The sequence below is a fragment of the Schistocerca nitens genome, chromosome 6 (assembly GCF_023898315.1).
Source record: "Schistocerca nitens isolate TAMUIC-IGC-003100 chromosome 6, iqSchNite1.1, whole genome shotgun sequence".
In the NCBI taxonomy this organism is placed as follows: Eukaryota; Metazoa; Arthropoda; class Insecta; order Orthoptera; family Acrididae; genus Schistocerca; species Schistocerca nitens.
In genome coordinates this window covers 519,724,136-519,747,254 of record NC_064619.1, presented here as the reverse complement: position 1 = coordinate 519,747,254, position 23,119 = coordinate 519,724,136, and the positions used below count along the sequence as shown (strand labels likewise).

The 23,119-nt window shown below is 39.5% G+C and overlaps 1 protein-coding gene across 2 annotated transcripts in view; it reads right to left on the bottom strand.

Moving 5' to 3' along the window:
- The window catches only part of LOC126263007 (angiogenic factor with G patch and FHA domains 1), a 291,119-nt gene that overhangs the window by 256,425 nt on the left and 11,575 nt on the right, over positions 1-23,119 (bottom strand). Inside the window, exons 3-5 of one of the 2 annotated variants that reach the window (XM_049959971.1) lie at positions 22,020-22,178; positions 21,801-21,876; positions 21,312-21,472 (exon numbers count right to left, since the gene is read on the bottom strand). In XM_049959971.1, coding sequence (XP_049815928.1) covers positions 21,312-21,472; positions 21,801-21,876; positions 22,020-22,178 — 396 coding nt within the window. Of the gene's footprint in view, positions 1-21,311; positions 21,473-21,591; positions 21,764-21,800; positions 21,877-22,019; positions 22,179-23,119 lie in introns of both variants that reach the window. The other variant, XM_049959969.1, reaches the window with a different exon arrangement.

Genomic DNA, 23,119 nt, shown 5'->3' with positions numbered 1-23,119 from the left:
ACTATCAATGGTGGACATAAAATAATTGGATCTTTCTATCACACACCAGACTCATCTCCTGATATAACAGAAAACTTTAGAGAAAATCTCAGTCCACTTGTACACAAGTTGCCAAATCATACTGTAATCATTGGTAGATGCTTCAATCATCCAACAATTAATTGGGAAAATTACTGTTTTGTTAGTGGTTCGCATGATAAGAAATCCTGTGAAACTTTACCAAATGCCTTCCCTGAAAACTAGCTAGAACAAATAATTAGGAACCCCTCTCATGATGGAAATACATTGGATCTAATGGCAACAAAAGAATCTGACCTCTTTGAGTATATCCACATCAAAACTGATATCAATGACCATGATGTGGTTGTGGCAACAATGATTACCAAAATACAAAGGACAACTAAAACAAGCAGAGAGATATGTATGTTCAGTAAACTGTATAAAAAGAATCAGTAATGTCCTAACTCAATGAGGACTTTGCAGTTTTCAGCACAGGGCAGGAACATGTACAGGAACTATGGCTCAAGTTTAAAAGAATAGTTGACCATGCACTTGACAGATATGTACCCAGTAGAGCAGTCCATAATGGGAGGGAATGTCCATGGTATACAGTCACTGTAAAGAAACTTCTTACCATAGCAGAATATTGTCAAATGATCTTTCACAGGACCCAAAGAAATTCTGGTCTTATGTAAAGACTGTTAGTGGCACCAGAGTCAATGTCCAGTCCCCTGCTAATGAGATGGGAACTCAAACTGAGGGTAGCAAAGCAAAAGCCGAAATGTTTAACTCCATTTTCCAATGTTCTTTTATAAAGGAAAACCTGAAAAGATGATTGAAAAAATTATTAGTGTCAGTGTTGAGAAACAGCTGAAATTGTTAAAATTGAACAAAGCTCCAGAGCCCAATGGAATCCCTGTGAAATTCTATACTGAATTTTCAGCTGAGTTAGCCCCTTTTCTAACTATAATCTATCGTAGATCCCTCACACAAAAAGCCATGCCCAGTTCTTGAGAAAAAGCACACGTTACACTTGTTTACAAGAAGGGTAGTAGAAGCGAATCACAAAACTACCATCCAGTATCCTTAGAACATATTGTGAGCTCAAACATAATAATGTATCTTGAACAGAATGACCTCCTCAGTGCCAACCAGGATGTATTCTGAAAACATCAATCATGTGTAACCCAACTTTCACTTCTCTCACATGACATACTGAAAGCTTTGGATCAAGGCAATCAGGTTGATGCAGTATTTCTTGATTTCCAAAAAGTATTTGACTCAGTACAACATCTACGCTTATTGTCAAAAGTACGATCATATGGGTTTATGACTGAAATTTGTGACTGGACTGAGGACTTTTTGGCAGGGAGAACACAGCATTTTATCTTGGATGGAGAGTCATCATCAGATGTAACAGTGTCTTTTGGTGTGCCACAGGGAACTGTGTTGGGACTCGCTCTTCATGTCATATATTAATGATCTTGCATACAATATTAATAGTAAAATCAGGCTTTCTGCAGATGATACAGTTATCTACGATGAAGTACTATTTGAAAGTAACTGCATAAATATTCAGTCAGACCATGATAGCATTTCAAAGTGGTGCAGAGATTGGCAACTTGCTTTAAATGCCCAGAAATGTAAAATTGTGCACTTCACAAAATGAAAAAACATAATATCCTATGACTATAATATCAATGAGTCACTGGTGGAATTGGCCAACTCATACAAATAATTGCGAGTGCCTGGGAGTGACACATTGTAAAGATATGAAAAGGAATGAACACATAGTCTGAGTCATGGGTAAAGCAGATGGTGGACTTTGGTTTATTGGTAGACTATTGTGGGGAAATGCATCAGTCTACAAAAGAGATTGGGCACAAATCACTTGTGGGATCCATCCCAGAATATTGCTCAAGTGAGTGCGATCTGTACCAAATAGGACTAACTGGGGATACTGAGTGTATACAGAGAAGGGCAACATAAATGATCACAGATTTCTTTAATCTGTGGAAGAGTGTCACACGGATACTTATGGAACCAAACTGGAAGACTCCTAAAGACAGATGTAAACTATGCTGAGAAAAATCTGTTAATAAAGTTTCAAGAACCAGTTTTAAATGATGACTCTAGGAGTATACTACAATCCCCTACGTATCGGGGACTGTGAGGATAAGATTAGAATAATTACTGCACCCACAGGCATTCAATCATACTTCCCTGACCCATACGTGAATGGAACAGAAAGAAACCCTAGTAACTGGTATAATGGGATGTACCCTCTGCCACGTATCTCACGGTGGTTTGCAGAGTGTAGATGCAGAGAATTTTAATATGGAAAACAATCCAAAACTGGACAACAACAAATTTATGTGCCTTCAAACAGTATTATCTGACAAGGAACTATCATTAAAGTCTCCAGAAACAATGTTTTGCCAGTTAGGTCCACAAAACCTTATTAAAACTGTTTCCAGCTGCTTTATGGAGGTTAAGCCATCCAGAATCACTGGCTACAATTGTGTAAATTAAATTTTACTGTCTCTTAGTTGCAACAGGAATATTTTTCCACAGTAGAAACTTCATGTACACATTTGTGGATGTTCCATCTTATTATCATGTGCAAATGCTGCCAACTGTTGGGCTACATTACAAAAATTTCAACAAAGCAATGTAGCAGTGTGCAACAGTTTGTGACCATCAGAGCACACAGAAGTGGATGGTTGGTTATATTCCACTGTATAAATGAACATTATTATTGTTATTCTGCATGGTAATTATTGATTGATCACTTTATTTATTACAACAATGAATATTTCAAAATTAGTTGTTTTAGTCCATAAAAATAAACCAAGTGCACAAAGCATATTTTGAAAACATGCATATATTTTTGTATAAATCTTGCATCTAAAATCATTTTTAAAAAACACCTAAGAGAATTACAGCATATAGAAAAATTTTACTTCTTCCAGACTCAGTAACCACAGACAGAGTCGTGTGTGTGTGTGTGTGTGTGTGTGTGTGTGTGTGTGTGTGTGTGTGTGTGTGTGTGTACTAAAAAAAATCACTGATTTCCATGTGATGTTCTGATATGCACAGCATTCCTGCAGAAGTTCATTCCTTTTATTAACATCTAAAATCATTTTTTAAAAACACCTAAGAGAATTACAGCATATAGAAAAATTTTACTTCTTCCAGAAAAAATTCAAGTCTGAAAGAATTAAGATATTTTCTGCCGGTGGTCTGTAAATTAACAGTACCACAAGCTTGTGTGTATCTTGATTCACTATTGTAACAGAGCATTTAAAGATCTGTTCAACACAATTTTCATCAACCTGACAGACTTGGAACTTAACTCCACACTCTGCATCCATTTTCTTCTCGCTGGTTTCTTCAGAATTGCCTGTATCTATCCAGACGCATCTGTTCAATTTCTGTCCGGACTCAGTAACCACAGACAGAGTCGTGTGTGTCAGTTGTGCTTGTTCGAAAGTGTGTGTGTGTGTGTGTGTGTGTGTGTGTGTGTGTGTGTGTGTGTGTGTACTAAAAAAAAATCACTGATTTCCATGTGATGTTCTGATATGCACAGCATTCCTGCAGAAGTTCATTCCTTTTATTAACAAAGTCTCTGAAGTTTGGTTTCAGGTTCATCCTTGCTGCTTACATACTTGGAATTCTTCAGAAAATGAGTCACAGAGTGCACTAAGCAATCAAGCTGATTTAACTCTCATCAACATAAGATTTCGCTAGACTATCAAAAGTGTGCACACTTAAACAATTTGCTGCTAGTCACCATTATAAAAATTGTTCTGTCAAGAGCAAGACAGGCAATAACACAACAACAGATGGTGCTACAAAACAACAAAAGCTGAAACAGCTAATGAGCTAAATACATGAATTCAGCAATATCATTATAAACTGTTTGAGAAGATCTAACACAATAATGGACAACACATACTGCAACAAAAACGAGATCATAATATAGACCACGAGATTAAATTAAAAAGTAGGTTACAGAAAAGATTTTGTTTCCAATGAAGGACCATTGAAAGCACAAGAAATACACAAATAACAACAGGTGTCAACACAGTACTTTAGCCACAGTCGATGGTGGGATGACAAATGAAGGAGTCCTTAAGCATGTCAGCAAAGGTAAGTAACTATCCAGTATAATCAAAAAGAGAAAGTATGTTTCGGACATCCCAGGCAAAAAAAACAAAAAAAAAAGTGTTAATTTTTGCTGTTCATAATTAAAGATAAAATTAGAAACTGATCTTCAAAGAAAGACAGTGTCTTAGCTGCAAAACATATGGCAATGGACCAGACAACATGATATTCACTCACAGGTACCTACAATACGAAACCGAGAAGCATCAGAAAAGTGGTTGGAAATACCCATTAGTGAAAATGTGTTAGGAGAATGAGGAGATAAGAAGGAAATGATTATCTAAGAGGAGTTCAAAAAGAAACAAGCCAGAGGTATAATTACAGAAACCTTTACCTGTATGTTAGAAGTATTGACCCTGGCTGTTGACACACTTGTCCCACTGTGACACAAGGTGGTGAATGGCTGTCTCATAAAATTCCATGGACTGTGAGGTTAACCTGTTCCACATGTACAGCTGGATGTCACCGTCCACATGAGTGCAGGAAAGGTTATGCTGACGTTCTTCTTTGACCCAGATGGCCCCCTTCTGATTCACTTCCTGCAGTATGGGACAACAGTGAATGCCCAGTGTTACTCGCAAACCTTGATCACCCTTCTCCAAGCAATCAAATCAAAACAACCAGGCAATCTCACCCATGGGGTCATTCTGCTCAACGACAATGCAAAGCCTCATACGGCCAACAAAGTTGCGGCAGTCCTGCAGAAATTCAAATGGGAGGTTCTCAGCCACCCTCCATACAGTCCGGACATCTCTCCCTGTGATTACGTCATTTTTGGTCCCCTTAAAAAGGCTCTGAGGGGCAAGTGGTTCACCTCGGACGACGACGTCCTGCTGCATGTGCGGAACTGGTTAACATTGTAGCCCCGGGAATTTTATGAGACAGCCATTCACCACCTTGTGCCACAGTGGGATAAGTGTCACGACAGCCTGAGTCAATACTTCTAACATACAAGTATTGGTTTCTGTAATTATGCCTCCAGCTCATTTCTTTTTGAATGCCCCTTATAGTTAAATAAAGTGGAAGCTACATATATGTGCACAACTACAGCATGTTAGTTTGTGAGTTGCTGAAAATAAAAATAAAAGGTCCACAAAATTTGATAAAGAACTTACTTACTAATCTTCACATACATAGTTTATAGTCTGATGATAATTGCTTGGTTCCCCGTCCCCTACCACAGAAAACACACTACTCTTTAAAAATTAACTAATCAACTACACAAGAACTTCTGTAATTTCACTTTAACAGATACAGCGCCAACACACCCTATCCTCAATCCTTCACAAACTCAACAATTTCTCATCCATTTGCTTAATCTGGTTCTCCCCAGTCCAACATGCAACCTTCCTGAGCATAGAGCTCCAATCCCCTGATGGCTCCATCCATACGATACCCATTAAGCATCAACAATACCTGCACTTTGATAGCTGTCACTTCTTCTGCATCAAAAAATCACTTCCACTTAGCCTAGTCACCCATGGATGGCATACCTGTAGTGATGAGAATTCCCTTGCCCTGCTATGCTGAAGATCTCACAAAGCTCTTCACAGACAGGCACTATCCCTCAGATCTAGTCCACTAACAGATTTCCTGCACTATATCTGGTCTGATGGCCTAATCCCCCCCACCTCCCCAAGAATCAACTGAAATGGTGCACCCTCTCATCACCCAGTATTAACCCAGACAGAAGTAACTGAACCATGCCCTTTGTCAGTGCTTTGACTACCTATCAACATGGCTAGAAATGAGGGACATCCTACCCACAATCCTTCCCACCCCTCCTGATGTGGTATTCTGCTGCCCACCCAACCTGCACAACATCCTGGTCCACGCTGATGCCACTCCCACTCCGTACCCTTTGCAACAGAGGTCGTACCCCTGTGGAAGATCCAGATGCAAGGCCTTCCTGATTCACCTACCCAGCACATCCTATGCCAATCCTGTCACAGGCTCATCATAGCCCAACAGAGGTAAGACCACCTGTGAAAGCAGCCAGTCATATACCAACTCTGCTGCAATTTCAGTACAGCATTTTATGTGCACATGGCCACCAACCAGCTAATCTCAGCAAGAAGTGAGTTGACTACACAGTGGCACAACATGCTCCTGAGCACAACATGCTCAAGTTCAATGGCTGCTTTACAAGCCATTTCAACTGGAACCTCCCCTCCAGCACTAGCTTTTCTGAACTATGCAGATGGAAGGTATATTTTCAGCACATCCTTCACTTCTGTAATCCTCCTGGTCTCAATCTCAGCTAACCCACTACAACTACGTCCTCTACCCAATGCTCTCCTCTTCCTCTGTCCCATCACCCCATCCTAAGCCATACCTCCACATTATCACCACCATGTGCTGCATGAACTCACTGGCTGTGGTGCCAGCATTTAGCATTCCTAGCCTGTGCACCTGCTATCTCTCCCTTGCACATTGTTACACCACACATCTGCTGCTTCCTCCAAGCCACCAGCTACTCCTCTGCCTACTCCTCCTCCTGCTTCTACTATTCAGTGAGTGGTCACATTTACTCTCAATTAACAGATACTCATTGATAATGAGTGGTAATCACTTATCTTTTAATAATATTTCCTCAAAGATTAACTCTGACAAATATTAACAAAACACAATACCAACTTTACTGACCAAGTAGACAGCTATATGAAGTGCAATAGATGTGCTAGTAATTTAGAATTTTTTTCTGCAGGCACGCTAATTACACAAAGAGTGTAACTGAACAGAGAGCCTTTACCCAAGTAAATTACACTAAGAACGACAACTTACGTGAAATGAAATTGCTCGGTTTGCTGTTCCACAAAGGTAAAGAAATCAGAAGGGCTGTACATCAGTCCATAAAAGTGGATGACAAACAGCATCTGCTACTAATGTATTTGTCATTTCTATCTTCTAATAAAACACATGCAGCCCAGAAAGTATAGATCTAAGTAGATTCACAGTGTGGTTATAGTGCAATGAAGAACTTTCGCAATAACATTCTACTGGAATCTCATACCATTACATCATGCAAACAAGAAGAAATGAAAATTAAGGTGGGAATTAAAAAAAAAAAAAAAGAACAGGAATGACTCTTACATATAAATAAACGAGAGACCAAAAATAAAACACTAAGAGATCATAATTATCTACACTTAGCTAATACTTCAATGAGGCCATTGAAGGTCACATTTCTTGATGTTTCATGTACCTAACCACTGTGCAATGCCTGCGTAACAACAAGAGTCATTCTTTTGTTTATTCCATTGTTTCCTTTGGTACATGATTTTTATCTAATATATTTATGATCTTCTCATTGTAGTAAGCTCACTGGACAAAACATTAGTCACCTCAGTCCACAAGCACAGATGAATTGTTAAACCTTTACAGATAGCACAGAGATCTAGTCACATGCTCAACCATGCGTGCACTGTCTCTGTGTGAGTACAAGGCAGTATGATCAGCGAGACAGTTACCAGTTTGTGTCAAGCGGACATTGTAAATAAACATGGGTAAATGTAAGGATGTGACAGAAGGGGTAATAGTTTTGGCCATGCCTGTAGCCACACAATGTTTGAAGTAGCTGGATTTGTTAGTGTTTTGGGTAGGCTTTTCAGTGTGTTTAAAAGCCATGGCGTAACATGTGGATGGAAAAAAAAGATCCTGACTGAGTGGGATTGGAGACACATTTCACAGCTTGTGAATCAAAATCACTTCCAAACTCAACAGGAATTCACGCAGACAGTGGATGAAGATCCATCTCAACCTGTTAGTGAGAGAACATTGCAATGAGAACTGCATGGAATGAACATTTGGAGTTGGTCACCTTGAAAGATGCCATCGCTTACAAGGGTACAGCAGGGAAGTACATCAGGTTGAAAGGATACATTACTCATTTTCTTAACACTGCCCCACCCTATTACATCTTGATTGGCCTCCAAAATCACCTGATTTGAACCCCATAGACAATCTGTGGAGCATGTTGAAACAGCAAGAAAAACACTTACATCACCATCCTCGCAATTTGGAGGAATTGTGCAGTTAATTCCTCAGCGAGTGGTTTAGCCTGGATGTGATGTACCTGCACAACCTTGTGGACTCACTTCCTATTTAAAACAAGGCAGTTTTTAAGTCCAGGATGAGAATTACACAGTATTAAATTATGCTTGTAATAATTTCTCTATGGGTATTTAATGGTTTGACCAGTGAACATATTATCCTTTACTGGCTTTCCTATCCCTCGTTCCATTACCATTAAATTCCAGTTAGATTTAACTCTGTGCAACTACAAAAAGACCTTTACTTATTCTATCTTTCTGACTGACTTGGCTCAAGATTCTTATAAAATATTGCAATTATTACACAAAACAAACTTTTGCCTACACTTCATGAACTTTAACTGCACAGTATTTCCAGTATTATGCTGTTGCAAAACATTTGATTAACATATTATGGTGTACTGCCAAGTAATCTGCAGCATTTAAGAAATTAAACAATAGCTGTAAATACACTGAGATCTTACAGTATGTGCCAAAGACATTAAGAAGATGTAAATAGAATGGAATCTTACAATACATACAAAACTGAAAGCGTAATATGTAAGGTAATAGGGATTCAGGTCAATAAAAGCAATTGACAAGGTGGTATTGGCCCTCAGCCAGAGACCTTACCCGTGACCGGGAATGAAAACATACAATATACAAAGAGTAATATGTTTTGCCACAGGTTTGGTTAGATAGTGCAAAAGTAGTATGCAGATGCTCATTCAATTCTAGTGGTAAACACTACAAAGCAAGCATTGTGGATCACATTACAGTTTATTGTTATGTTTCTGAGAATGTACATTCCTAGAAGACACATCCCACATATTGCTCCCTCCGACATATATTTCACGAAAAGACCACAAGGCCAAAATTTGAGAGCTCTGAACACATACAGTATCTTACTGACAGTCATTCTCCCCACACACCATTTGTGACTGGAAAATGAAGTACTTATTTATTTATTTATTTGGTTCCGTGAATCTAGGTTGTAAAGTGTACAACCATCACTTGTGGAGTGCAAATTACTGTCTTTGATGTTCTTTCCAACTACATACAACAGAAGGAGCCAAGCATATTGTAATAGTAATTTCATGCAGTAAAGATGAGCATGGTGCAATAGTAACAGAGGATCAGCAAATAGTGGGAGGACTGAAAAATTCCAGGGCAGAGTCTTTAGAAGGATTCAGTAACAGACAAAGCAGATAGGCATTTTGTATGAGTTACATTGGTACCAATCACACTACTGCATAAGTCTGCTACATGCAACATTTGTAACTTCAGACAGTAGTATGCACTCAACACTCCAGTGCACACATACTGCCTTTGTGAAGGTATCCAGACACCTATTAGTGGCTTACTGACAATGGCTTAGTGGCTTAATATGAGTTGTGTCCACTCCTTTTCTTTATGATGGCTTGAACTTTGCTGAGGACACTTTCAACGAGATGTCTGAATGTCTGTGGAGGAATGGCAGCTCATTCTTTCTCAAGAGCCAAAACCAGAGAAGGTAGTGGTGTTGGACCCTGGCATGCAGAGTGAAGTCGACATTCTAACTCTTCCCAAAGGTATTCCATTGGGTTTAGGTCATGTCTCTGGCCAGGCCAGTCCATTTCAGAAATGTTATTGTCTCAAATCATTCCCTTACAGATGCAGCTTTATGACAGGGTGCATGTCATCCTGATACAAACTACCATATACTCTAAACCACTCTTCCACTGTACACAGTACACAAATTTTAGCATTTTTCTAAGCACAATAAAATGGCCTCACCTTGACCATGAAAATCACCACCATACAGTAACATCACCTCCTTCTTACTTCACTGTTGACTTGACTCAAGATGGCAGGTAATGTCCTCCAGGCAGTCAACAAACCCAATCCCTTCCATCAGATTGACACTAGGTATAGCGGAATTCATCACTCCAAATCATTCAATTCCAGTCATCCTCTGTCCTGCGGTGTCACTCTTTACACCACCTCAAGCAGCACTCGGCACTGACTGCAGAAATGTATGGCTATAAATTCTTTTTAACTCCCTACGTACAATGAGCACTTTGCAACCGATGTGAAATTCCTCTGCTGATCTCTTGCTTTTTTTAATTTTTTTAACCTCTCTTCACAATGCTAGACGGTCCATGTTTGTCAGTACATGAGGACTACAATACTAGGGAGGGGATAGATTGCTACTCACTGTAAGGATGGCACTTTGAGTTGCCGACAGGCATGACAAAAAGATTGTTATAAATTTAGCTTTTGGCAAAGCCTTCTTCTGAAAATAAAAAACAAACACACACACACACACACACACACACACACACACAGGCCCTTCTGCTGTAACTACTTCTTTATTGACAACACAGTGCTTCCCACCTTCTTTTATACTGGTGGGTCCACATCTTGTGACATCTGGTGGCCAGTTCCATATTACATAGAGGTGTCCAGATATTTCTGATCAGATAGTGTACATTCCATTGTTACTCAACCTCAGCAATCTATATAGTTAAATAGCCATGCATAATGGTCTCTTTCTTCATTCAAATCCCACTTGTGCATTTTTTTAGGAATATGATGCTCATCATTGGTGTTGTGTAAGCATAATGGGGAAACAAAGAGAAACAGACAGTGTTTTCTTGAAGCATAACTATGCTTTCTGTTCCACACATCTAGAAACATACGCTAAAAGGAGTATAGTCAAAGTCAAAGCTACAATTTACATTAAATTATTTTGAGTTACAGAAGTTGAAGACTTCCATCCTCAGTTTGAGAAGAGCATGTTTAAAAGTCAAATATGGAAGTGGAAACAGTGTTTCACAACACGCTCTTACTCAGGTGGTTGGAAACTATCCCACAAGGTGGAACATTCAGCAATGATCAATGACATGGGGATGCATAAGGCAACAGATACTGCCACTTTAAAGACACAATAAATATGAGGGTCACTCCAAAAGAAATGCACACTGTTTTTTATTTTAAAATCCATCTTTTATTCTCCATGTTTGAAAGTTTTACAGTGTGTAGATACATCCTTTAGGAACAATATTTTCATTTCTCCACATAATTTCCATCCCTCTCAACTGCCTTACGCCATCTTGGAACAAGCACCTGTATACCCGCATGGTAAAATTCTGGACCAACCTGTTGGAGCCACTGTTTGGCAGTGTGCACAAGGGAGCCATCATCTTCAAACCTTGTTCCATGAAGAGAGTCTTTCAGTTTCCCAAAGAGATGATAGTCACATGGAGCCAAGTCACGACTGTAAGGCGGATGTTTCAGTGTTGTCCATCTGAGTTTTGTAATCACTTCCATGTTTTTTTTCCATGCCTGTATTAACGCCAACACTTTAAGTATTCTGCAAATACTTCCTTCCCCTATCCCAGCGTAGCATGACAATTCGTTCATTGTGATGCGTCTGTCAGCAGTCACCAATTCATTAACTCTCTGCACATTCTCTGGAGTGTGTTCAGTACAAAGCCTGCCATTGCGAGGACAGTCCTTAATATTGCCGTGCCCACTTTCATCACATAACCTGCTTACCCACCAACTAACTGTACTGCGATCGACAGCAGCATCTCCATATACCTTTTTCAACCTCTTGTGGATGTTTCCCACTGTCTCATTTTCACAGCACAGGAATTCTATGACAGAACATTGCTTCTGACGAACATCAAGTGTAGCAGCCATCTTGAAGACATGCTGTGACGGCGCCACTCACAGGAACAGGTTGAACTAAGTTTGAAAACAAGATGGAAGGATGTATCTACACACTGTAAAACTTTCACACATGCAGAATAAAAACTGTATTTTTACAAAATAGTGTGCATTTCTTTTGGAGTGACCCTCATATATGCACTGGATACAAAGTGTTCTGAAATAATCTAATGATGATTTTTCCTGCAGAACAAAACAAAGAGAATCAGTAGAAGAGTAAGGAAAACACATAAGAAGACAGCCTTGTAGGTCACTTAGAAATGAAACCAACAACAAATTCAAAGAATTAAAATCATTTAAAAAGAGATGGCTTTAGACAAATGGATAGTACATAAAAGAAGTAAAAAGTGAAATCATTAACTTAGGAAGTGCTGATGGAGATCCTTAGTTAAGTGCAAAAGAATAATTTTAAAGTTTGTGCAGTTGAGAAGAGATGCCTAGCAGAGTGAATGAAGGGGATGAGGTTGTGACATTTCATTGAAGGATTGTGTAACCTTTAGACAAAAATGAGCAGGGTGATGCTATTGTTTATATTACTAGCTGCATATTTGGGAGGAATATCATAACTGGGAGAAACTGACGTTAAATCCCTACTTGTCTGTCCAAATTTAAGTTTCCTGTGATACCCATAATTTCACTTAAATGTCACAATACTTTCTTTGAAAACCCTCCCTTCAATTTTCTTCCCATCTTTTCCAACTAAGCACGCCATCTCCAACTGTCATACTGCAGACAGAATGTTAAACTAAAAACTTTGTCCCTTCTTGTTCTCCCAATAGCTTTGTTCCTCCACCCCAATCTTTCTTTTTAACCTTCCCCAAACCTCCATGAGGAATGAACTATTAGCTCCGAGAGATAGGTATGTATGAGGTCTGTTAAAAAAATTTCAGAACTTCATCCTCAAAATTTTTCTTTGCTTACCTTTTACTTTTATACAGGGTCTCCTTCTAAATACTCTCCTCTACAATTGACACACTGCTCCCAATGCCATTTCCACTTCCAGAAGCAGTCTCGGCACATCTCTTGCAGCATCGTGTGATGTGCTGTCTGTGAATTTTCTTTTATGTCATCTACTGTTGCAAATCTTCGTCCTTTCAACAGGGTGTTCAACTTTTGACATAAAAACAAAGTCTGCAGGAGCCAGGTCTGGAGAGTATGGAGGATGAGGCAGCACAGAGATTTCATTTTTTATGCAACAGTCACGCACCAACAGACACGAATGTGCGGTTGCTTCATTGTGATGCAAGAGCCATGAATTGTCTTGCCACATTTCAGGCTGTTTCCTTCTGACATTTTCTTGGAGGCATCATGACACATTCCAATAGTACCATTGATTAACAGTGTCCCTGTGGCATAAATTCATGATGAACTAATGCTTCAAAGTCAAAGAGAACTATCAGCATGGCTTTCACATTTGACATGATCTCAAGACCTTTTTTTGGTCTTGGAGAACCTTTCTCAACCCCTTATGAAGATTAAACCTTAGTCGCAACATCACGACCACAGACCAGATATGATTCTCTTAAGGAACATCATGTTTTCATTTGTGCAATACAAAAGCTCTTCACAGATTACGAGGCAGAGGTCTTTCTGGTCTTGACTTATGAGCAGTGGGACGAACTTGGCAGAAACACAATGCGTTCCAAGACGCTGTGTCAGGATTTCATGACATGATCCAATTGAAATTTTACATTCTTCTGTAATCTCTTACACAGTCAGTGTTTGATTACCACACACAGTTTTGTTGACGTTCTTGACATGAGTGTTGTCAGTAGACGTCAAAGGGCATCCTGAACAAGGGTCATCTTTAACTTTGGACTGGCCATTTTTAAACTGTGTGAACTATTCATAACACTGTGTGCAGGTTAAACCAGTGGTTCTCAAACTGTGCACCAGGGTGGACTGGTGCCCCCTAAAACATTTACAGGTGCACCCCATAATATTTTAGGAAAACATATGGCCAAATATAAAAGAACACATAGCTACTCAGTTTTATCCATTTCATGACATTTATAATACGGAACGAATCCTTAAGCTGTGTCAAATAGTTCAGTTTGGTTAAGGAAATAAAGTGGCTTATCTCCTTTTAGCATCGACAGTATTCGGTACGTTTCATGCTGACTGTTTTCTCTCTTCCATTGCTGCTAATCTTAGCAATCTAACGGTAGTGGCTGTTTAGGAACTGGACAAAGGTATTTTAAAATAATGACCAATGATAAAGCCGTCATTGGCCAATCGTGGTCATCCCTTAGACCACCGAGAACTGTAAGGAATTCTATAGAAAGTGTAATTCACAATGGGGCGAGAAAAATAATCATTTGGATGGCAGAATGCTGCAGTGTGGAGAAACAGAATGGTCAGATAATTGTCACATTCCTACAATCATAACAATATGCAGTGGTGGGTGTGATTATTCATTTAATAATAAATATAACTGAATTTATAAATGTAACACTTCATCCATGGTAAAGTTTGGTGTGGTCAATACAGTAACTTATTTGATATGTTGTAAAAACTTGCAGTCCAAGACTGCAACCATGGACTGCAGGTTCCTTGCAACATAATGCTTCATGGTCATTCATAATTAATAAATGCCTCAAATGCCATTTTCTTCAACTCTTTGCACTAGAACTGCATTGCAACAGTCTTACCTCAATTTCACAATTTTTGATAGAAATAATGCACTTTTAGGGAACCCTTTTTACTTTTGTGTGTAAAATATAACTATCTTAGTCGCTGGTCAGTACCAGGCGCATAGGCATCCATGGATGACTAGCACTGGTCGTGAAATTTTCCTAACCATTTCCCCTCTCACCACCCTTCGCCCAGTAGGCGCCATGCAAATTATTTTCGCATACCTCATTCCATGCCTTCTTTCCGTAACCAAATGGTACGACACTTGTGTCGCTCTTAAAGTTTGTAAATAAATATTGAGTTAATCCACAGTGTTGCCAAGCATTAATGGATTTCTGGTCAGTTCCAATCGTTCAGAATCAGGAGAAAATGGTGACAAAATAGTTGACAACTGATGGATTTTTCCGATGGAAACACTTACAGGTATTATCTGATTGTGTCACGCTTTTGTTTCACAGTTGATTCACCTATGGACATTTTTCTTTTATGATGGTAGCCATCCTGAAATTGAGCCTTGTGCGCTATGCATGTGATCACAACTTGTCCATAGAATTCGGAAGGTTTCGTGTCGTTCCCAATGATTGCGAACCTATTCCACCTAACTCGAGTGGGGCTGCAACAGCATATAGGAAGTGAATGGCATATTATTATTATTATTATTATTATTATTATTATTAGCCTTTATGATGTATTTAGGTACTGTGAGTGTGTATCAAAAAATTATAAATAACATCCACAACCACTCACTTTTTAACAATATTTTATTGGAGATGCTTACCTTTCTGTTATCAATAAAATATTATTGAAAAGAGAAACTGGGAGAGGACATTATCTTTGAGAGGTTGTTATTGTTTGACCTCGAGCTGTCCATGACTACAAGAATTTCATTTCATGTTCTTTGCTACAGATGAGTAGCACATGCGAACATGATCATCATTGTTCATGAAGCCTTCCTATTTCTGAGCATAATTTCCACTGCAGTTTAGTGATCCAGCAGACCCATGACAGAAGCCTCCAGCAAGGTTAATGGAACTTGAAAATTATCATTGGCAGCACTGTTAACCCATGGATGTACAAAAATCCAGGCCCAGAAGGAAAACCGTTTCCATTGTTGTGCGCTTGACGTCATTGCAGAGTTTTCAGGTGATATGTCATTGAGGTGTTGCTAGCGTATGTGGGGCTCATGTTTTGTGTACCGCATACTGCTTATTTTCAAAGCGCTAGAAGTGAATCTTATATACAAAATGCAATCGAATAAAATGGACAGATTTCTGAGAAACAAGCATGCTGTCGAAGAATCCAATTCTGGAAGTGAACAAACACTAAGTGCAAGTAAAAAAAGCAAAACAGAGGCCTAATCGGAAGTACAATGAAAGCTACTTAAGCTATGGTTTCACTTGTATTGAGTGTGAAGATTATCCTTTCCCACTATGCTTGGTGTGTGGGTATAAAATGGCAAATGAGTCTCTGCTTCCTAGAAAGCTGAGCAAACATTTTAAAACAATGCATTCACATTTGCAAGATAAACCTGTAAGCTATTTCAAGAGAGTGTCTGAACAGTAAACAAGAGCAGCATATTTTTTTTAAAAAGTGCAATGTCTGTTTCTGATTGCTTCCTACCAAGTCTCTGAACTAATAGCAAAGAGTAAGAAAGTTCATACTATAGGTGAGTCACTTATTTTGTCTGCTTGCAAAAAAATGGTCATGACAATGCTAGAAAATGAAGCAGCTATGAAAATAACCAAGATTCCTTTGTCGAATTATGCAGTTCACAGAGGTATTATGGAAATGTCTACTGATATTGAGAAAAATGTATGCAGTAATAAACTCAAGCACTCAAACTTTGCATCGCAAGTTGTTGAATCAACAGACATAACCCACCAATCACAACTCTTAGCATTTATCCATTTCATTAATCAAGATCATATAGTAAATCAGTTTCTTTTCTGCAAAGAATTAAGTGTGTCTACTAAAGGTAAGGATGTTTTCAACATTTTAAATGATTATCTTAATAATTTGTACAGATGGTGTTATTGTAACTCACTGCTTTCTTCATAGAGAGGCCTTAATAGCAAAAACATGGGGAGAAAAATTGAGAGAAGTCTTAGAGCAAGTTGTTCAGATGGTAAATTTTATTAAAACAAGATCTGTCAAAACACATTTATTCGAAGAACTTTGTATCGATATAGAGTCAGAACATAGACGGTTGCTTTGACACACAGAAGTCAGGTGGTTGTCGAGGGGGAAAGTACTTACCCATGTGCGTGAGCTACAACAAGAACTTCTCGTGTGTTTTAAAGAAATGAAACATTAACATTTTTGCAACCTCCTTCAGAGTGAATTTTGGATTGCCAGATTGCAGTATTTGGCTGATATATTTCAGCAGTTCAATATTTTGAACACTAGCAGGCAAGGGAAATAAGAAAATATCCTCACATCCACCGACAAAATTAAAGTGTTTCACAGAAAACATATGGAAAAATAAAAATATGGAAAAGAAAAGCTGTTCAAGGTAACTTGGAAATATTCCAGTTCGTAAGGAGTACATGCTTAAATGAAATACTTCCAATAACAATAGATCATTTAATAAGCTTAGAAGAGACACTGAGTTCACATTTTCCATCCCCAACACTAAACAGTACGATTGGATCAGAAACCCATACATGGAAACTTCAGGTGATTTCGGCTTAACATTAACAGAACAAGAAGACCTGGCAACTGTATCTACTGATCATGGACTGATAATTAAGCATAAGGAATTGTCTCTTGAAGCCTTTTGGATTTCTATAAAAAAAGAATATGTGTCAATATTTAAAAAGGCTTTGAACATTTTACTTCAATTTTCAACATCATATGTATATGAATTAGGATTTTCTGCACTCACCACAATTAAATGTAGAAAGAGAGGAACTTTTCAATGTATTGACAAGGAAATGAGAGTTTGTCTTACATATATATCTCCAAACATTGAAGAAATCATGAGGACACATAAGGCTCATGTTTCCCCAAAACACTAGAAAGAGTGGATGTAAGGTATGTTTCATTTGTATTGCATTATTACTTTTCTCTATAATTTGAATTAATCATTAGTTTTACTGCTTTATTTCATTTCAATATGTTTCACTTAATAGTTTCTCTTGCCCTTCATCTTGGTAAGGTAGGAGGCAACACAGCACGCGGCCATTGCATTTGAGTGGTAATAGTGCTTCATGAATGTCTCAGATTTTTTATACAAAAATTATTTGTTAATATTGTGATAATGTATGTTTTTTATCAATGGAAGTTGTATTTTCTGTAGTCTGGACATGAAATTCAAAATAAAATGATTTAGTTGTTATTTTATCACAGTATTTATTTCCTGTATTGACTGTTGTAAAATGTGTCTCAGAAATATGTATATAGTGTGCCCTCAATTATTTGCGGCCTTTTAAATGCACGCACAATTATTTGCGGCCTCTTAAATGTGTCCAAAGCTCAAAAATTTTGAGAACCACTGGCGTGAGCGTTCATCATCATAGGCTTTCTATATCATTTGGTGTGTCTCTGTAAAGGTTTTCCTGACTTTCACACAAAATTTAATGCAAACGCGCTGCTCCTCTAATTCTGCCATCTCGAAATTCGCTAACTGTGCGACACAACATTCTACTCAATACAGCATTGAACAATAACTAACAGACATACAACTATGAAACCTCCAGCAGTTACACATTAAACACAGGTGTGTGTGCTGGGACGCCAATCGCATTTTGCTCCAACACACCACTGGCACGAAATTATGAGTGCTCCAGAATTTTTTGAACAGACCTCATACTTTCATACACTATCTGATCAAAAGTATCTGGACATCACTATGTACACTCCTGGAAATGGAAAAAAGAACACATTGACACCGGTGTGTCAGACCCACCATACTTGCTCCGGACACTGCGAGAGGGCTGTACAAGCAATGATCACACGCACGGCACAGTGGACACACCAGGAACCGCGGTGTTGGCCGTCGAATGGCGCTAGCTGCGCAGCATTTGTGCACCGCCGCCGTCAGTGTCAGCCAGTTTGCCGTGGCATACGGAGCTCCATCGCAGTCTTTAACACTGGTAGCATGCCGCGACAGCGTGGACGTGAACCGTATGTGCAGTTGACGGACTTTGAGCGAGGGCGTATAGTGGGCATGCGGGAGGCCGGGTGGACGTACCGCCGAATTGCTCAACACGTGGGGCGTGAGGTCTCCACAGTACATCGATGTTGTCGCCAGTGGTCGGCGGAAGGTGCACGTGCCCGTCGACCTGGGACCGGACCGGACCGCAGCGACGCACGGATGCTCGCCAAAACCGTAGGATCCTATGCAGTGCCGTAGGGGACTGCACCGCCACTTCCCAGCAAATTAGGGACACTGTTGCTCCTGGGGTATCGGCGAGGACCATTCGCAACCGTCTCCATGAAGCTGGGCTACGGTCCCGCACACCGTTAGGCCGTCTTCCGCTCACGCCCCAACATCGTGCAGCCCGCCTCCAGTGGTGTCGCGACAGGCGTGAATGGAGGGACGAATGGAGACGTGTCGTCTTCAGCGATGAGAGTCGCTTCTGCCTTGGTGCCAATGATGGTCGTATGCGTGTTTGGCGCCGTGCAGGTGAGCGCCACAATCAGGACTGCATACGACCGAGGCACACAGGGCCAACACCCGGCATCATGGTGTGGGGAGCGATCTCCTACACTGGCCGTACACCACTGGTGATCGTCGAGGGGACACTGAATAGTGCACGGTACATCCAAACCGTCATCGAACCCATCGTTCTACCATTCCTAGACCGGCCAGGGAACTTGCTGTTCCAACAGGACAATGCACGTCCGCATGTATCCCGTGCCACCCAACGTGCTCTAGAAGGTGTAAGTCAACTACCCTGGCCAGCAAGATCTCCGGATCTGTCCCCCATTGAGCATGTTTGGGACTGGATGAAGCGTCGTCTCACGCGGTCTGCACGTCCAGCACGAACGCTGGTCCAACTGAGGCGCCAGGTGGAAATGGCATGGCAAGCCGTTCCACAGGACTACATCCAGCATCTCTACGATCGTCTCCATGGGAGAATAGCAGCCTGCATTGCTGCGAAAGGTGTATATACACTGTACTAGTGCCGACATTGTGCATGCTCTGCTGCCCGTGTCTATGTGCCTGTGGTTCTGTCAGTGTGATCATGTGATGTATCTGACCCCAGGAATGTGTCAATAAAGTTTCCCCTTCCTGGGACAATGAATTCACGGTGTTCTTATTTCAATTTCCAGGAGTGTAGTTCGAAAATGACTAGATGTCATGACCAATGGCCCCGCCAGCATAAAAGCAGGTGAGGAGTTTTGAGTTGTAGAGAAGCAGTGAGAGCAGAATGGGTCAGTCAGAAGAGCTCACTGACTTTGAACATGGATTATTCACTGGATGTCACCTGAGAACCAAATCCATCAGGGACACTTCAACCCTTCTAAAGCTACCCAAGACGACTGTTGGTGATTGGATTGCAAAAAAGAAATGCGAAGGTACAACCACAGTTAAATCAAGACCAGGCAGATCTCATGTAGTGATGGATAGGGACTGCTGAGCATTGCAGAGGGTGGCTGATGAAAAAAAATAGAAATCAAATTAAAATAAATTTGCACAAAACCAGTGGAAAGAATCACTCATGGACTCCACAATGCTTCCAGCAATCCAGCTAGAACAATGACTGCTTTTAGTGAGTTAAAAAGACTGGGGTATGATGGCACACAGATTCTCACAGAGCACACATTTCTACATCAATGCTGAGCAAAGCTTGAGGTAATGTAAAATGTGATGGCACTGAACAGTGGATGACTGGAAACAAGTGTTTGGAGTGATGAATCTCACTATACGCTGTGGCAATCCCATGGAATGGTTTGGGGAATGCCTGGAATGTTACCTGCCATCATGAGTAATGCCAACAATGAAGTACAGAGGAGATGGTGGTGGGGTATGGGTGGGTGCTTTTGTGGATAGGGTGTGATCCCTTATTGCACTCCAGAAAATGCAAATGTGGAAGGATATGAACACATTTTACAGCATTATGCACTGTGTACGGTAGAGGAACAGGGGAGACGATGACTGACTGTATCAGCGTGACAAAGCACCTCACCTCATCATACAGCAGCACCTGTGAGGCAATGGTTCATGGACAATAATATTTCTGCAATAGATTGTCCAGAGCCCCAACCTGAACCCAATGTAGCACCTTTGGGATGAGTTAGAACTTCAATTTTGTTCCACATCTCAGCTTCCAACAGCACTACCTTCTCTGGTTTTGGCTCTTCAGGAAGAATGGGCTTCCATTCAGACAACTCATTGAAAGTGTCCTTGTCAGTCATCACAAAGGTAAAGGGTGGACACACCTCATATTAATGTCCACTAATAGGTGCCCAGATATTTTTTATCAGATAGTGTCTGTCTCTATCATCAGTACTGAAATTTTGCCTGCTTAATATAAGTACTAGCCAGTAATTCTGTCTCACAATTTAATTTTATTCCTCAACGCCAACTAAAATTTCAATATCAAAATGTGTAGCTTCTGATAAGCCATTGGCAATGAGGTACCTACAATACATCTTTTTTTTCTGCAAAAATTTAGAACACAGATGATAATGGCTTAACAATGGCTCTTGTAATTACTTTTCTTGTTTTCCACATTAGGAAAATTCTGCCTGATAACCACATTTATTTTTGCAGCTGAAGACTGTTTATAATCCATATACTTATATCCAATCACTTACTTTGCTTACGTTGATGTCAGGAATAAGCACAGAATGGTCACCTTCACGACCCAGTGTTCCTCCAGTATATGTCACAATAAATAAGGTACCAATCTTCAATTTTTCCACATTTGTTTCTTTCACTACAATCCGCATGCATGGTGGATAAGCTTTTGAACAGTCTGAAACAAATAACCATGCTCATCAGTAATGATATTCCACATGAAAACAAACATGTAAGAGGCAGTAATCTAATTTCAATAACAAGAGTTTTTTACAAGACAAGAATCTATTTCATTACCACTGTCTAAAAGATTTTCTTTTAATTCGTCACTGTTGCTGCTATCGCTACTACTGTCATCTGGACTGCTGTCAGAGCATTCACCTTCTTCCCGGCTGTCATCCCTATCCTGCTTTCCTTCATTATCACAGTCATCATTTGTAATTTCTTCTGTCTTAGACTTTTTGTTTTCCTACGATAGAATTTTTAAAAATTAATAAATGTTTTACCTATAGCATTTGCTAATTGTTCCTTTAAAGATAACTGAATAATTCCTTCAGTTATTTTGTCTATTTCTTCATCCTGCTGAAAAGATAAGTGTTCAATAAATGGATGAATTTGAAAACCAATATTTCATACAAAAGACTAAAAAGCACAAAAAATGAATTTTCAATTCAGGCATTAATCTAAAAAGAGATAGTTATTATGCAATGCACTGGTTAACATACTTTACTTATCTTCTTGTTGAGTTTCTTCCGTTTCTTTTCCTCTGCTTCATAGGGTACATTTTGATTTTGCTCAATCTGGGAATGGAACAAATATTCACCACTTCCACTGTCGTAGGAGTAATAAATGCCATTATTTCCATCATAATATAATCCTCTTTCCTGAAAGAACCAATGTCACACATCATTTTCTTCACAAGAAATTTTTTCAAGAACTAACTCAAAGAAACCACAGAGAGCTATGAATCAAAAAGGGGATAAGTATATCTTGTAAACAAATACGAGAATTTTATATTACAGGAACAAACTGGAGAAACCTTACCCAAATATGTCATTATAAGAAATACTGTAAAATATTAAGGGATGTTATCTATCAGTTGAAATGTTTATATTTTAGTTCCAAAATCAACCACTCCTGTAAGAAAGTCAAAACAATATGGGACACAATAAGGCGTGAGACAGGTACCAACTGTATCAGTAAACCTAGAGGCATTGTTTTAAACACTGATGATAACATATAAGCACGATGGGTAAAAGTGCACTTATGGTGTCAGCAGCTTTTGCATTAACTGCTGTAATTGGTAATTGTTTGCAAAGCAGATGATTAGAAGTGAACATGATGAATGATTATTTGGATGATTAGCCAAGATGGCAGAATCAGCAAGAAAACAGTGCTCGACAAATGTCATCATGATGATGTGTGTACGAAATTATGTGGTAATGTAATGGAATATATTATGTACAATATTGTCATGTAAGAAAACATTCCATAAAATCTAAATTCCACTCTTAGGTTTCTGCATAGCCACAAACTCGGAAATTGGGATATTTCTAAAATACCATACAAAGTTTTCGAAATGTAACTGGGCTACACTACAAATCAGCCAGTTTTCCTCCAACCCCATTTGTTGGCTTCACCAACTCAGAGCCAAACTATAGCATTTCAATATAACCTATACCATGAACTAAACAACAGAAACTGTAACATTTAAACCTAACCTAGATCTCAGGCTTCACTAAGATCTGTCTGTTACCACAACCAGTTGTCATCCAGTTGGATTTGTTGACCATGCCAGCTCATAAACAAACTAAAACAAAACAAT